The sequence below is a fragment of the Macaca fascicularis genome, chromosome 4 (genome assembly GCF_037993035.2).
Source record: "Macaca fascicularis isolate 582-1 chromosome 4, T2T-MFA8v1.1".
In the NCBI taxonomy this organism is placed as follows: Eukaryota; Metazoa; Chordata; class Mammalia; order Primates; family Cercopithecidae; genus Macaca; species Macaca fascicularis.
Genome location: NC_088378.1, coordinates 159,319,269 through 159,336,323, shown reverse-complemented (window position 1 = coordinate 159,336,323; position 17,055 = coordinate 159,319,269). Strand labels below are relative to the sequence as shown.

At 38.9% G+C, this 17,055-nt stretch overlaps 2 protein-coding genes across 4 annotated transcripts in view; one reads left to right on the top strand and one right to left on the bottom strand.

Annotated features, from left to right (window-relative positions):
* Nucleotides 1-107: 107 nt before the first annotated feature.
* Nucleotides 108-13,270, top strand: NOL7 (nucleolar protein 7). 3 transcript variants are annotated; one of them, XM_045390533.2, is made up of 9 exons: nt 108-397; nt 485-545; nt 1,236-1,297; nt 2,502-2,533; nt 2,787-2,868; nt 3,492-3,613; nt 3,692-3,769; nt 4,025-4,127; nt 12,853-13,270. In XM_045390533.2, the coding sequence occupies exons 1-8, from the start codon at nt 132-134 to the stop codon at nt 4,096-4,098; spliced, it is 777 nt and encodes a 258-aa protein (XP_045246468.1). In that variant the 5' UTR covers nt 108-131; the 3' UTR covers nt 4,099-4,127; nt 12,853-13,270. The 3 variants fall into 3 exon arrangements, with proteins under 3 accessions (XP_045246468.1, XP_015305376.1, XP_005554059.1); XM_015449890.3 differs by lacking the exon at nt 12,853-13,270 and adding an exon at nt 11,465-12,351; XM_005554002.5 differs by lacking the exon at nt 12,853-13,270 and having other exon boundaries at nt 4,025-4,935.
* Nucleotides 4,773-17,055, bottom strand: part of RANBP9 (RAN binding protein 9) — a 96,280-nt gene continuing 83,997 nt past the window's right edge. Inside the window, exons 13-14 of the mRNA XM_015449884.3 lie at nt 8,918-9,029; nt 4,773-5,765 (exon numbers count right to left, since the gene is read on the bottom strand). Of these exons, the coding sequence (XP_015305370.3) occupies nt 5,635-5,765; nt 8,918-9,029 (243 nt within the window). The 3' untranslated portion in view covers nt 4,773-5,634. The remainder of the gene's footprint in view (nt 5,766-8,917; nt 9,030-17,055) is intronic.

Genomic DNA, 17,055 nt, shown 5'->3' with positions numbered 1-17,055 from the left:
TCCTGGCTTCGCGCATGCGCCCCGCCCGGCCTGAGGACCTCCCAACCTGCAGGGGGCGATGAAAGTCCGCTTGCGCTTCGCTTGCAGTTGCTTCCGAGTCAGAGGTCAGACGGTCTAGCGCTGCGTGGGACATGGTGCAGCTGCGACCGCGCGCGTCTCGCGCCCCGGCGTCGGCGGAGGCGATGGTGGACGAGGGCCAGCCGGCCTCGGAGGAGGAGGAGGCGGAGCACGGGCTGTTGCTCGGTCAGCCCAGCAGCGGCGCGGCCGCCGAGCCGCTGGAGGAAGACGAGGAAGGGGACGATGAGTTTGACGACGAAGCCCCGGAGGAGCTGACTTTCGCCAGCGCCCAGGCGGAAGCGAGAGAAGAGGAGCGGCGAGTGCGGGAGACCGTGCGCAGGTTTGGAGCCCGCGGCCGGGCGGGGAGAACCGCCCCTTCTCGTCCCGCTTGTCCTTCCCTTTGCTGACTTGTCACCCTTCCTCCCAGGGATAAAACGCTCCTGAAGGAGAAGAGGAAGCGACGCGAGGAGCTGTTCATCGAACAGAAGGTTAGAGGATAGGGGGGAGGTGTCTTATTAAAACAACCTGGCCTGCGGATAATTCTCGTGGTGGATGTAATTTGGGTTGGTAGGATATTGAGTGGGGAAAAAGTCACCAAGATTTTCTCTGACAGTGGTAGAAAGATGCTTGGGCCGGGCGCGGCAGTACTTTAGGGGGACTAGGTGGGCGGAGCCCGGGATGTCGAGGCTGCCTTGAGCCTAGATCACACCACTGCGCTCCAGGCTGGGCGACAGAGCGAGAGACCCTGTCTCAAAAAAAAAAAAAAAACTCGTCTCCTTTAGTGTCCACCAACTGAAAATAAGAGGTTGCTGTGAGAATTAGGTGGTTTGTAAACTGTAAGGGCTGTACAAGACTTGGTGTATGGTTGCTTTGCTGTCTGGTACACACTCGACACAGAGAACTGGCTCCAGGTGGACATTACTTAACGGCTTTCAGTTTGTAACAGTGACCTGAGGGTTGGAATACCGTGGGCACCTTTTCCAGTTTTCATCAAGTCTTTCAGAGAATATGGAGTTTTGTGGACCCAATCTTCCCATAACTTGGAGTGGAGGCAGTTTCCAACCTAATTCATTTCTTTGCCTAGATGTAGGGCATTCTTAGAAGTGGTAACTTCAGAAGCAACTCCGGACATACTGTGTACATGACTTTATTAATTTTAAACGTTTTCATTCCAAAAGAAAAGAAAACTCCTTCCAGACACTATTTTAGAGAAGTTAACCACAGCTTCACAGACTCTTAAGTAAGTAATGGATCTTCTTATATTACTTGCTTATATACACTCATCTTTGAATTATATACTGGTACATTTATTTGACTCCATATAGCTGAAGGAATTGTAGAACCCAAATTTAAAAGCTACCTTGGTATATGAATTTGGTGCGAAAGGAGGAGGTAACTTTATGTTTCACTTATTTTGCCATTTTTTGAATTCCTGATCCCATTGTGTTCATTCAGTACATTTTGTTGATTGCCTGTTATTGTACTAGGGCAGAGTAGGTGGTGGTGAATACAGAGTGTTTTGAATCATTTAATGGGGTAGCAGGCACTTATCCACAGGCTCTGAAAACTCAATTTGTCCCATACTTGCCTTACCTACCACCAACCTGTCCTTCCTCCCTGTTCCCCACTTCATTTAGCATCTTTGGTGTTTTATGGTTTAAAGCGAAAAGGTATAGTCGTCCTTGAGAATCGGTCAAACCCTACTAAATTTAGCCTTCTAAATATTTGTATTTTTTGTTTCTATCCTCTTTCTCCTTAAGGCTTTAAATTCAGAAATTTAGCCCCTTTTTGCTTAGGCCAGTGGCTCTCAAATTTTCAGTAAAAAAAACTACCAAGAGTTACTCAGATCCTGAATACATTAAACATAAGAGCAAATCTATTTGGTGGCAAATTCCCTTTCATCTTTTAAAACCAAGCTCAAGTGTCATCTTTACCTTTTCATTTGGCCCGCCCGCCTCCCATCACTTCCGCTTTTGTGTGGCCTTTCTCCTGTGCAAATGCTTGTGTATTGTATTCTGTCCATTTACATTTCTCTCTCCATTGTTCACTGTCTCCTGTGCCTACACTATTAAATTAATCCTTTGTGATTTCTCCAAATGAAATGAGGCAGGCCTACTACCATTCACTTCATATTTCAAATACTATATAACTTGTTATTAAGTGTTTCACTTGAACTCCATTGCCCATAGCATTTTGCTGCTTTGGAAGCCTGCTAATAGGCTTTCAGATTTACATTGTGAAGATCTTCCAATGATTGAGAGTTGGTGGCAGTGTACTGGGGAGTGACTGTTGCTTTCCAAACTGAGAGCTCCTGAGTAGAAATTGAGGGTGTTGGTAATGAAAGGGAGTGTCTTGCTTGTAAAGTCAGATGAAATAATATAACATATTTTGAGTAACCTTTGCTATCTGCCATTCCAGTCAGTGGTTTTGTTTTTTTCCCTTAGTGTCAAGAAATCGCCAGGAAAGGTCAAAGAAGGTATGACTATTCTAATTTAAATAACTTTTCACGTAAGTGTCAAGTGCACTTGCAGATGTTTCCAGTCAAATATGAATGGCCCTTAGAAAGCCACGGGCCTGGCCAAGGTTAGCTGGGGCCTATTCCCTGTATTTCATACAAATAAAAACTGCATCCACATGGGTGTGTAGTGGATGCTTAAAGTGAACTCCAGTAAATTTCCTGATTTATTTTTACATGAATGCTAATTAGCAAATGTAACTCCATTTTTTAGTTAATTTGCAAAAGAAAAATGAAGACTGTGAAAAAGGAAATGACTCCAAAAAAGTTAAAGTACAAAAAGTACAGTCTGTCAGGTAATGAATCTTTTGTTTTATTTGGGATATAAAGGAGACCTCTAAGAGAGTTAAAGTATTGGCTAACATGGGAAATATTTTAATTAGTAGTAATTTCAGATTGGATTCTCTGTGGAAAAATCAGTTTTGGGCTGGGCACGGTGGCTCACACTTGTAATCCCAGCACTTTGGGAGGCTGAAGCAGGTGGATTGCTTGAGTCCAGGATTTCAAGACCAGCCTGGGCAACATGGTAAAGCCCAGTCTCTACACAAAATAAAAAAAGTAACTGGGCGTGCTGGTGTGCTCTACTAAAATATGAGTGTTAGTCTGTTTCTTGTAGTCCTGTAATTTAGTTTTATTCTATCTGTGCATATACAAAATTAGTTTCATTTATCACAGTGAGACAAATGATAAAAATATATTAAAGCAAGCATGTAGGCCGGGTGCAGTGGCCCATGCCCGTAATCCCAGCACTTTGGGAGGCTGAGGCAGGCAAGTTGCTTGAACCTGGGAGGCAGAGGTTGCAATGAGCTGAGATCGTGCAGCCTGAGTGACAGAGTGAGACTCTGTCTCGGGCGGGGGTGGGGGGGAGAGAAAGCAAGCATGTATTAATTCTTTTTTAACCTTTTATATTGATGAACAGCCAGAATAAAAGCTACTTGGCCGTCAGGCTAAAAGACCAAGATCTGAGAGATTCAAGGCAACAAGCGGCACAAGCCTTCATACATAATTCATTATATGGGCCAGGAACCAACAGGACTACTGGTAATTTTTTTATGGACTATTTTCCTCACTTTTTACTGCAAATAAAACTATGAAATGATAAATACCTTTCATTTCTAGTAAATAAGTTCCTGTCTCTTGCCAACAAGAGGTCACCAGTGAAAAAGGCTGCTGTCCAGTTTTTGAATAATGCTTGGGGTAAGATCCAGCTTTATTCTCCTGTCTCTTAATAGCTTTATATGTTGAATCATGTTCTTTTGAAGGAGATAGTTCATAATTATATGCCCCTTATAATGGCTTATATAACTTGTGAAAAACAGGTCAATGTAGTATGTATATACATCTAATGTATAATAAGCCCACCCAGTTTTAGTAATTACATTCATGTAGAGAATTATAAAAATTTTGAATTATGTTTCTCTAATACTCTTACTGCACAACTTTCTATTCTAGGAATCCAGAAAAAACAAAATGCCAAGAGGTTTAAAAGACGGTGGATGGTCAGAAAGATGAAAACTAAGAAGTAAATCAATGCTAAATGAAGAATCTGTACTTTGTATGTATAGAATTTATCTAATAAATTATTGGTAGATAATTTTAAAGGATCATTATAAAAATCATAAACCTATTTGAGGAATTACTCAACCACATTTCATTCTTCTGGAGTAGAATTGTGCCTTGCAATCCTAGAGGAAAAAGTGGTTTAAGAAGGAATTTTCTTTTTAATGTATTTAACTGAATTCAAGCCATACTCATACCAGCAATAGCACCTCGTCTACTCTCCCCGACTGGGGGGTGGGAGGGGTGGCAAAAATGGCACTGACAAAAAGGAGAAATGGACATTCCAGAAAAGTCTCCAACTGCAGCCCTTAGACAATTTGCTGTTAAAGATTCAGTGGACAAAATATAGCTAGCTAACAGCGTTTAAATTTTTACTTTTAACCAGTCTGGGGTTGCCTGGTGAGTCTCATATGCCATATTATGAATATGAAAAAAATGAATTTAATTTCCTGTTGCCTTTCTGTGTCACCCATAATATCAGGTTTAACCCTAATCCAGGGATGCCAGTAAACTGAAGGCAGTTTTAGGTTGTAGAACTCAGATTAATTGTAGAAACCATTAATTTTAATTGCTCTAATTTTCATATTAATCATAAAAAGTATGCAAGTACCTAATATATAAACTCAATTGACACTGTATCTGTAGAAGTAAATTTTTAATGGCTGGTTAATTATATCACTACATTTTATTGCAATATAGTACTCATTTAAGCACTTAAAAATGGAAGGTGTACAAAGATTAAATTAAGACACGGTAAATTGACTAAATATTTGGTTTTTATATAAATAAAGGTCATAACCACACCGTTGACATGTAATACTGTTATAATACAACAGTTAAACTTGTGAGTCTACAACAGAAGTCATCTGTAGTTAAACAGGAAACAAAGTTGAAAAAGACCATGTTAAAACAAAACTACTGGGACTAACAGGTTGGGATTGTAAGTAGCAACAAACATATTCACTCAGCTCCTGAGTATTTCAAGTTTTACAGTACACATTAAAAATGATTTCTTCCATCAACACTATAAATTCAAACTGTCGGATGTTTATGCATTTTGCAAGTTACACTGATTGAATGCTTATATGGGAGTGGGGGTCGGAACATCTCCCAATTTGAAGTTTACATCACCCACATGCTAACACAAACACAACTTGTTCCATTTCCTTCCCCTCTCTCCCCCCTCCCCCACAAAGAAGGCAGGATTTTTGGTTTCTTTTAGGTAATTGTTTTAAAGGATTTGTGATGATCAATTTGAACGTCTGAAATTCAGTAATATTTAACTCTTAGACAACTAAGAGGTTAAAGATGGAAAATAATTTCTCCTAACACTAAGTTAGAAAATCATTTGCATCATGCTGTAAACTAGGAAGCAATGTAAAGCGACAAAAACCTGTCCCCAGTACATAATTTAAAAAATCTAAATTTCAAATCAGCAGAGCTGGTCTACTTCCATGTTGACTATATGCCACAATATAAGTGTGAGCTCTTGAAATGCATAGCTAATGTAGGTAGTCTTCCACTGTGGCAAATGCGCAGGATCCAATTCCTGATCGAGCCATCAGTCCTAGACATTGTGTGGCCTGTCCCATTGCTAGGGCAAGTGGAGGTTGCTTTGGCAGATTGTGGGTTTCTGAAGAAAAATAATTTAAAAATGAAAACAGCAATTAGCAAGACATTTTAAAAAACATTTCAATCAGGAGAATACTGCATGACTTTAAAAACTACCACTCCCATACCACTCTGAAATATCAGCAAATGAAGGTTCCTAAGCAAAAGATGCCTTGGACATACTATTCTGACAAGGTAGTATGGGTATTGTCTATTCAGCGATAAGATAAACTCTTGCAGAATCAGATTTTTAAAGTATCAGATACTAAAAAACTGATTTCCATATTAACTATGATGTTTTGGAAAGGTACAACTTTTTATTTGATATTTGGAGTGGAGAGTAAGGAATTATTTCCCTTCTGGTTGATCAAAGTCAGCTGATACTAAAACTAAAAAGGCACCAGGTTTTCATTACGAGTTTCCACTGATGGGTTCTTCCACCTCTGTGGATGGGACCAAACTGAGGCTGCCTAGCCATCTCCAAGGCATATATAGGTAATGTTATTTGGGCTGGTGGGGAGTAGGTGTTGGTGGTGACAGTGAGAGAACATACAGTAGAGCCACCCTGCAGTTTTGGAGGTGCTAATTTACAATGGACAGTTCAGACATTTTTAAAAAATGCCAATAAGTTTTCAGGGTCCTTTGTCAGACATTTGTAGTACAAATGCAATAATTACCAAAATTTGTTCCTTGCCAGAGATGAAAAACCATGAACTAATGGTAAAAGTAGCCAGACTCAGAAGCTGGTAGTTTCTCTTTATGAGAAGGCAATGTCCAACTAATCAATAAAACTACTGATCAGTTCTTTATAGGCACAGTTGACAACAAAGGGCAAAAACAGTGACACATGGCTAGGAAGGCTCCATATGGTTTAACTCCACTCTTGGTTCAGAGGATGCAAATTGATGGTGGGAGAAAGAAGAGGAAATTTGCAAAAGGGAAAAAGCATAATATCAAAAAGAAGCAAATTCAGGACTTAGAAAACAAAACAAAAACAGGATTAAGAATAAAAGTGTGCAAAAAAGGCATGTAGACTGGTGAGAAAGTATGGTGTCTTGAGGGTTTACAGGGAAGACCGTGCTCAAAGGCAAGCATCTACAGGGAGTATTTTTAAAATTTTATTTTGGTCAAAGGAAGCATTTGGTGATACATCTTTAACTTTTCTGGATATATGAAATTTTCATAACACTATATACAGATAGCCCTACATAAATAGCATGGTATTTATAAACATACATACCCATCTATAGCAATTTAATAATTGTGTCATTAATTTTATAGGAATCACATGCATTTATATTAATAAGATTAAGCACTATTTATAGCTGATTCTACATAATATAGAACAATATGTCAGAGTACATGTGTCTATAGATAATGGTGCTCAATTAAATTCCCTTGAAGAACTCAAGAAATTAAACTTAAAGAAAACGGGTCACTTTTTCTCAAATTCTTTCCAAGATTAGTATCATCTAATAATTAGGTCTTAATGATTACCTACAATATGGTAACTTCGAAAAGACAATTATAGTAAACCATAATTTTCTGTACAATTCCAGCATTATTACTAAGTTACTTTTATCAATGGAGCTAAATGAATTTTGTAGAACCAATGAAAATATAACACATTAACCAAAGAAAATTCACATTTATATACAAATCCTAAATTTCAGAGAACTACAGCACTAAGGACACTACTCCTATTCCTAAACTTCAGTACTGATCCTTAACAAATCAATAAATTTTCTAAGGGCAAAGAAACAGACTGAGGCTCAAATATGCATGCTTTTCCTTGCTTCCTTTACATTCTTGCCATAAGAGTCCTGGCCCTCATTTGCAAGTCTCCTTATCTAAACTACTCTTTCATCTACTTTTTGTGGCACTGCCCTCATCTTCCTAAAATAATTTGAAATATGTGACTAAAAGTTTCTGAACCTTGCAGGGCCAAACAGCACAGCACAGACTTCTAAACTAGACTGGAGTCCCAATTACCTGGGAATTAAGACTCAAAGTCAAATAAAAACTCACTCTTTACGCAAATTACCTTTGATGAGAACTGCCCAAAACTCAAATTTGTTTTATGTAAACAATCGACCATACCACATTTATATAGAAATGCACAATATGTGCAGTTACACAATTCATACAAAAAGTATTTGTTCAGTATATAAATACTAGAATCATACACTCTACAGTGAGTTGCTCATAGGAATGGCAACCAAACAGGAACATCGAATTAGAGTTTCGCACTTCATGCTCACCCCTGGCTAAGCCTCACCTTTTAAATTGCTTTTCTCTTCCTCACCCACCCTTTTTATTGGGTGAGGGTACGTAGTTGAATCTGGCTAATATAAATGCAAATAGAATTTGACATCAAGGCTTGGTCCTGCAGGGTACTCACAAGTCACCTGGAAGGCCCTTGTGCTCGTATTCATAAGCATGGTGGGAGCTGTAATACCCGTGGCTTAGGCTGCCGCTACCCATTGCAAATAGCTCAAGCAAAATGGTGGGGAACAAGGTAACAGGGGAGCACCAGGTAGGAATCCTGCCTTCTACTGGATCAGTTTGAGCTTCTCTGATACTCAAGCTCTTCACTCCCTTATTTCCATTCTCATTCTCCACCAAAACCTCTATTTCTTGACTTTGATTTTCTTCAAATGTACCCTGTTCCCTTCTAGCCTAACTCTTGTGACAATTATTAGTCTATGTTCTTGTTAACATTCTCCGATTCCTTCTACAACAGCCAAACTAGAGAATGCCATGCAATTGCTAGCCTAGAAATCAGTAGCAGAAAATGCCTTTCACTACAGAGGGCTGTAAGGAATGTCTCTGGTAGGGCAATAGTTTGAATTATACAAAAGAACCACCAAATCTCTCATTCAAATGAGAGTAGACATTCGTGGCTACCAGAAATGCTTACATACATGCACAAAAAAACTTCTATTTCCCAAACATCCCAAGTTGTACCCCATTTTACTGTTTTTATTCTATTTAAATCCATTTGAATCTGGAATTAAAGGAGGGGGGTTTCTGTATTTTAGGTATTTTTATATTTAAAAAATATAGAAAACATTCTCCTTATGATTTTACCAAAGTATAAATGCCAGTACAAACACCCTCTCTTAAATTTTCAGAGAATCTAGTTGAAATTGTGCCTTATTTGGCTTTACTTACCTAATATTGCACTGTTAAGAGCTGAGCACACAGGTTCTCTCTGAATCGGGTCAAGCTGATTTCCAACTGGGCTGTTCCAGGGATCTGAATATGCTAGTAAACTGAATGCATCCTGTTGAAAACACACCAATTTGGTTTTAATTCAAATAGTTCAACTCTTATGCTCACAAATGTTTCCAAGTTGGGAGGTAAAATATGGCTTCCAGGCACTAGACTAATGTAACCTTTAAACTCACTTACTCCTAGCACTGGGATGCTCTACATTTTTGAACAATTAAATTATGCAGCAAAGCCTAATTTATTTTCATTTTTCCTGTGGACAGCCATTCTCATTCATCTTCCTCCCATCCCTAAACACAAAACAGAAAAAAATAAAAAAATTCAAAGGAATGAACTAGTACAGGTGTAGGGAGAGTGGAAGGCAAAACATTCAGTTGTTTTACTTCACAATTTATTACTACTGATATGAATGTGACAGTCAAAGGAGAGGGCCTGCCTGCATTTCCTTTTTTCAACAGATTTAGGAACTGGACACATCTCACTGAATATCATCTTCTCAAATTCAGTTATGAAAAAATTGAACAGGCTGCCCTTCAGCACCTGTTTTATGCATTCAGTTATTTCCAGCTACTTTCAAGCCACTCCTCTTCAAAACTTAAAATAACTGACAGTCTTCTTTTCAAACAACTACTTTACATTTTTGTCGTCTTTCTGAGAGGCACATACTAATGGTGGTTTCAGATACTGGCTTCAAATCCAAGCCCCACCACTAACTGGCTGTGTGGCCTTTGGCAAGTAACAATCTAAGTGCCAGTTTCATTATCTGCATAATGGGGACGATAAGAGGCTCCATTTCCTAGATTTGTATGAGAACTAAACGAAATTAGCAGTATCAGTTCATTCTAATCTTTCAATAAATGATGTCTTATTATTATGCCAAAAGTCAATACCCTAATCCAGAGCAATATTATACAGAAATTCACACACACTTCCCAATTCGGAAGGCAGACATGGAGAGTTGCTGCAGAAACAGTCGATTTGTGAGCTCAGGAACATAACACTTTCAAAATGCTGACTACTGAAATTCCTAAAGAGCACCATCTCCTAGGTTCCGCTGCTCAAAAAATCAGATTCCACACCCATTTTCCATCATTTCTCTAGTTATCTTACTAGTGTTATGAAAGCAGAGGTGGGAGAGAGGCTCATGATCAACTGTACTCTTGCCCTTTCTCATCCAAATGAGCCTCTAACATTGTGGATTTAGAGAAGAATAACCCATGAAGAAATGCTGTGAAGTCAGTCTGAGACAAGGCATGGAATGCACGTGCCTCTACGCAAACAAACATGACTCCTCCACTGTTTTATATTGCTGAATACTTCATTCTGGGTAGTTTTCTGCTCCAATTATAATAAAAGTTCTTTGAAGATAAAAATTATTTACCATACTATTTTGAATCCCCTGAAGCTACTCAGGTGCTTGGTACAGAAAGATAATTCATACGCCTGTTGATAGCAAGACCTGCTTCTTCCAGCACTGAAGATGTTTTATGCATCCCACAAAGCTACTTGGTTCTACTTCCCAACCCATGGAAGGAACATATGATCCTTTATCTTGTAAAGCTAACCCAAATCAAACACATTAGTTTGTTTTTGGCCGGGTGTGGTGGCTCACACCTGTTATCCCAGCACTTTGGGAAGCAGAGGCGGGCGGCTTATTTGAGGCCAGGAGTTCAAGACCAACCTGGCCAACATGGTGAAACCCCATCTCTACTAAAAATACAAAAATTAGGCATGGTGGTGCATGCCTCTAATCCCAGCTACTCGGGAGGCTGAGGTAGGAGAACAGCTTGAACCCAGGAAGCGGAGGTTGCAGTGAGCCAAGATCGTGCCACTGCACTCCAGCCTGGATGATAGAGACTCCACTCAAAAAAAAAAAAAAAAAAAAAAAAACACGTTATTTTTAAAGATTGAGCTTTGCTCAAGACTTATCCCACAACCATCTGATGAGGGTACCATACCCATAGTATAGAAATAAATTTAAAAAGAAATATTGAACAATTTTTCCAAGGAATACTTGGTAAACAAAAACTTCAAGTACAAAATTATATTCACAGCCTAAACCTAACATGCCACCGAAAATGTGAAATGTCGCAGTCCCAAATCTTAAGACTACACTGTCCAGTACAGCAAACCACCATGGCACACGTTTACCTATGTAACAAACCTGCACATCCTGCACATGTAACTTTTAAGTTCCTGTACCCTGGCACTTAAAGAAAAAAAAAGACTACACTGTAGTGTTTAAAAACTCAGAGAAAAAGTTCTTTAAAATGACAATATATTGTGCACTAATATTGTATGAAGAAGTGTGTTAAGCACTAATATGGATCATCTATTTAATCCTTACAATAATCATCTAAGGTTAATATCATGTCTGTCATCTACAGAAGCAAACTGAGGCAGTGAATAGTAAGATGCAGATTCTTTTAGTTACCAATCTAAATGTTAAGAAGAAGAAAAGTCTAAAATTTTTCTCTGGTATTTCAGTTTCAGTACAATTCAACATATGTTTACGGAATACAGCTGCCAGATATTGAGGATACACTGATGACCAGGACCTAGGCACTGCTTCAAGGAACTCACAAGTCTCCTGGGGAAGGCTTACATGTAAATAAATAACACACAGTACATCACTATTGACTTAATACATGCAAACTGAGGCTGAGAGAAAGGAGAAAAAAGCATGGTTGGAAACATGGATAAGCGGTTAGATGCTAAAATACCCCAAAAAACATACTAAAAAGCTTGAAGTTTTTCCAATAAGGAAATAAGGTTTAAAATGAAGGAAACCGATACGGATTAGACTTTATTTTAGAAGGATCACACAACAACACTATAAAACATGGCTTGAAATTAGAGTGAGGCTGTAAGCAACAAAACTAACAGAGACTTAAAAAGAAAAAAATGTTTTATACCATCGAACTCACAGTAGTAAACATCTAGGACTTTATTCTTTCTTCACAAAGGAAAATGAATGAAACCGGCAAAACAATACTAATGGTTTAAAGCCTGCTGTAAAAATTAACTGGTGATGATAACCAAAGAAATGCAAATAAGCAATTTTAAGATACTAACATATGTTGAACCCACTAAAGTAGCATTAATGTAGTAGTGCCATTGGTACGTTCTTTTATTACTGCTGGTAAAAGTTGGTAGAGGGTTTCTGAAAACCAGTATAGCAACACGTAGTGAGAGCCACAATAATGTTCATATTATTTGACTCAATTCTATTTCTAGAACTTTATCTCAGTGGAATAATGTGAAGAAACAAAGATGCATGTATAAAGATGTCACTAAAGCATCTGACATAAAAGCAAATGGAAAAATCCAACAACAAAGCAATGTTGAAATAAACCTATACAGCAACAATAAAATATCATGGAGCCTTTTGTGTTTTTTGAGACAGGGTCTCACTATGTCACCCAGGCTGGAGTGCAGTGGTGCAATCACAGCTCACTGCAGCCTCGCACTCCTAGGATCAAGCAATTCTCTTGCCTCAGCCTCCCAAAGTGTTGGGATTAGAGGTGTGAGCTGCCACACCCAGCCTTGTGTAGCCATTTAAAAATAATTAGAAATAATACATAGAAAACTGGGAGGAAATAAATTCTTACAACAAAATAATACAAAATAGTGCCACTACGGTTATTAGCTAGTTAAAATATATGCACATGGGAATTAAGGCACAAAACTGAAAATACCTGAAATATGTAGCATTATGGGTTATTTTAAAGCAAAAAACATTACCTCAGTGGAATAACTTCTGAGGGAAATATGACATCATTTAGGTAGGATTTTCAAATTGTACTCATATTTAGTTTAGAATCTGGAGCAGTTTCTAAATAGGGTGACTCTCAATGGTTCTATTGCTATTTCAGTTACTAGATTAAAGGCTCCTTGCAGGCTGGGGCTGTTCATTCATACTGGACTTTCCAGAGTCCCTACAACAATGCCTCTCCACACTGCAAAAATTCAATAAACAGCTGCTCAACAAACAATTTAAGAGTTCTTTTGGGAGCCACTGGAAAACGTAGCAGATAAGGAACAAAGACAACAGGAAAAGAGGAAAGAAGACTGAAAAAACTAAAAGGAAAAAGGTCAAGAGAAACAGTGTGCCACCTGACCTTCAACATTAATCAAATCTCTCTCTCTCGTGTGTGTGTGTCTGGATGTGCATGAACTTCTGAGTCACATGACTCAAAGTTTATGCAAACCTAAAAATGAGATTTTTAAAAAAATGCTACAATTACAAGTGAACTAAAGTGACGAATAAAAAGTGGTGGAATGATTTCTAAACCTGTTTTCTCTTCATGTTGCCCTCAAATCATCTGGCCTTGTTCTTTGGCTACTTATAAGGTGGGTCAGTTACTCACCTTATCCCTATCTAGATCAAGGTAAGTTTGGGAAATGAGATGGAAGCAGCTCAGAGTATTAAGAAAGTCTCTGAAAGTAGCTGGCATTTGCTTAGAAGTTAGAGGTGCAAAATCAAAGATATCTATACTCTTTAGAAGAAGATGATATATCTTCACACCCTTCAGTTTATAACCAAGGAGTATCTTTGGGAATTGGCCATATAATGCCATCTTCTGAGCTTCATGTAAATAAGAATCAAACACAAAGTAAGCTAATGGAGTATAATCTTAAAGTTTCAAAGGTACTTCATCCTGCTCAATTAGCATGAAGTTTTAACAAGAAAGCCAAGTCAGATAGCCTAGTGTAAAAAAAAGTCTACGAATTCTTAAATTAAAAAAAAAAAAAATTCTTATTTCCAAATATGCCCTAAAACAACAGTACTCAAAGTATGGTTCAGGGATACCTGGGTCCAGGGACCTTTCAGGCAGTCTGTGAAGTCAAAATTATTTTTATAATAGTACTAAGATGTTCCTTGCCCTTTTCTCTTTCATTTCCTCATGACTATACAGTGGAATTTTCCAGGGGCACATGATGTGATATCACAACAGACTAAAGGCAGTCTGGTCTTGTATGTGAATACAGCTCACCTATTAAACCAAGCAATAAAGAGACTTAACAAAAAAATATAAAGCAATGCCACTCTTCTCATTTTTCTTTTTTTTTAAGAGACAAGGTCTCACTATGTTGCACAGGCTAAACCTGAACTCCTGGGCTCAAGTGATCATCCTGCCTCAGCCTCCTGAGTAGCTGGGATTAGAGCCATGCACCACTGTGCCAGCTCTTCTTTTTGTTTGGGGAAGATAATTATTTTTCATAAAAATAACTTGCTTCTTATTTAATGGATTTATTTTAAAATGAATAGTTTTAATTTTAATAAGGTAAATATCAATAGATGTAACACATTATATAAACAAAAACTCTTCGGGGATCCTTAATTTTTTTTTTTGAGACAGAGTTTCACTCTTGTTGCCCAGGCTGGAGTGCAATGGGGCGATCTCGACTCACCGCAACCTCCACCTCCCCAGTTCAAGCGAGTCTCCTACCTTAGTCCCCCGAGTAGCTGGGATTACAGGCATGCGCCACCACACCCGGCTAATTTTTTGTATTTTTAGTAGAGACGGGGTTTCTCCATGTTGGTCAGCCTGGTCTCGAACTCCCGACCTTAGGTGATCCACCCGCCTCGGCCTTCCAAAGTGCTGGGATTACAGGCATGAGCCACTGTGCCTGGCCCCTTAATAATTTTTAAAGGATTCAGACATCAAGTATGTTGAAAACAACTGCCCTAAGACATCCTCAGTACCAACCAAAGTAGTACTCAGTTTCCAAATGGGTAATTTTAGACACCTAAAATAACTTAATAAAGAGCCTAAATGTTAAGTTTCTTAGCACTCCTAGTACCAGAAAAAGTTCTACCACCAAGTTGCATAGTAATGAAAATCCCCAATGTGGAAAAATCTATTTTACTTTTCAAATGAATTCTACTTCAATTTAATAAACACAGATTGACCAACTTGGTGCTAAACAATGGAGGCAGTCAATTAAGATAAATATTTAAAAGGGGAAGAGTTAAGCTGGACACAGTGGCTCATGCCTATAATACCAGCATTTTCAGAGGTCAAGGCAGGAGGATTGCTTGAGGCCCGGAGTCCAAGACCAGCCTTGGCAACACAGTGAGACCTCATCTCTACAAAGTTTAAAAATAAAAAAAAAAATACAAAAAAGAGGAGTTTTAGCAGTCTGAGTTCATGGAAATCTTAATCTCCTCAGGCAAATACGGATATTTTCCAGATATATGAATGTCTGATTTGACTTTTTTTTTTTTTTTTTGAGAGGGAGTCTGGCTCTGTCGTCCAGGCTGGAGTGCAGTGGCGCAATCTTGGCTCACTGCCATCTCCACCTCTCGGGTTCATGCCATTCTCCTGCCTCAGCCTCCCAAATAACTGGGACTACAGGCGCCTGCCACCATGCCCGGCTAATTTTTTGTATTTTTAGTAGAGACGGGGTTTCACCACGTTAGCCAGGATGGTCTCGATCTCTTGACCTTGTGATCCACCTGCCTTGGCCTCCCAAAGTGCTGGGATTACAGGCATGAGCCACCATGCCCGGCCTGATTTGACTTTTTAAATTAAACTTGTTTCAACTGCATAATCCACCAATTATTTTTTATCTAGCATAAAAATAATAATTTAACTTTTTGGATAGCTCAGGGTAACCACTAGAAATAGCAGTTTTTATACTATCGAGTAGATGAAGTACGAAGTATGATAAATAAACCTGTCTTCCCATCTCTGCTAGGGAAAAATACAAGATTGCATGCCTTTAACTTGAGGTGTTATAGGTGGCTCTATAACCCATCCTAGGCCAGGCAAGCATGTTATGTCCTACACGTATGCTATGTTTCAGATTTCAGATTTTTTCAAATTTTAAAATAGTTACTGACTGAGCATCTCTAATCTAAAAATCCAAAATGTTCCCATGAGCATATCCTTGTGCATCATGTTGGCACTCTAAGTATCAGATTCCGCAGCATTTCAGATTTTCAGATTAGGGATACTCAACCTGTACCAACTCTCAGTCCAGGTCAGGAAGAGAAAGCAGAAGGAATCTTTTGCCCTTTCCTACCATCCCTAAACATCAGTCCCAAGGCCATTGCATTCATCTCCCCTTTAATTTTTCAATCTTCTTCCAAAATATTCAGAAGAAAATGTTTACAATGAACCAACTGTTAAAGAGCTGTACATCTCTACAACTGCAATGCTGACTTAAGTTAGGAGAAAGCCCCTCCACCTTCAACTGGTAGACAAAACTGTGGCTACTTTATTGAATTAGATCACATCCATCCTACCAGCTCATGGACAACAATCCAGAAGAGACTTTAAAATGTATTTTAACTGTTCTGGCCATGAAAAGTGACCCAATTCTTCACTAATCCTCATCAAAATGAGAACCATGTGTTATACATCCAAATTGCTATAACCCTGAACAATATTTACTAAAATAAAATCTCAGATTTATAGTTTTATCTGCACACCCACATTTTTCCTAGTAACTGCTGATTTTACAGCTGAGAAAATAAAACTAAGAAACTAAGTTAACAAGGACACACAATGTTGATAAGCACTAGTACTGGGATTTAATCCTTTTTTTTTTTTTTTTTTTTTTTTTTTTGCTTTAGTACAATGCTCTTCCCAGCAGATCAGAACTGAACTGCCTAACTTCTTCAAACATTTCCACTCTCAAATGGGCAAGGAGCCAGGGGGAAGGTCAGGTCCAAGTTCCCTAACAAGAATTTCTAGTACACTGCTCAATGTTTCGCAAAACTACATTTTAGTTCCTTTGACACATTTATAATTTTTCTTTTTTTTTTTTTTTTTTTTTTTTTTTAGACGGAGTCTCGCTCTGTCACCCAGGCTGGAGTGCAGTGGCCGGATCTCAGCTCACTGCAAGCTCCGCCTCTCGGGTTCACGCCATTCTCCTGCCTCAGCCTCCCGAGTAGCTGGGACTACAGGCGCCTGCCACCTTGCCCGGCTAAGTTTTTGTATTTTTAGTAGAGACGGGGTTTCACTGTGTTAGCCAGGATGGTCTCGATCTCCTGACCTCGTGATCCGCCCGTCTCGGCCTCCCAAAGTGCTGGGATTACAGGCTTGAGCCACCGCGCCTGGCCGACA

Coding starts and splice junctions, on each gene's coding strand:
- NOL7 (XM_045390533.2), top strand. CDS start 132: ATGGTGCAGCTGCGACCGCGCGCGTCTCGCGCCCCGGCGTCGGCGGAG. Junction 1,298..2,501: donor ACAGCTTCACAGACTCTTAA/GTAAGTAATGGA, acceptor TTTTTCCCTTAG/TGTCAAGAAATCGCCAGGAA. Junction 3,770..4,024: donor GTTTTTGAATAATGCTTGGG/GTAAGATCCAGC, acceptor TTTCTATTCTAG/GAATCCAGAAAAAACAAAAT.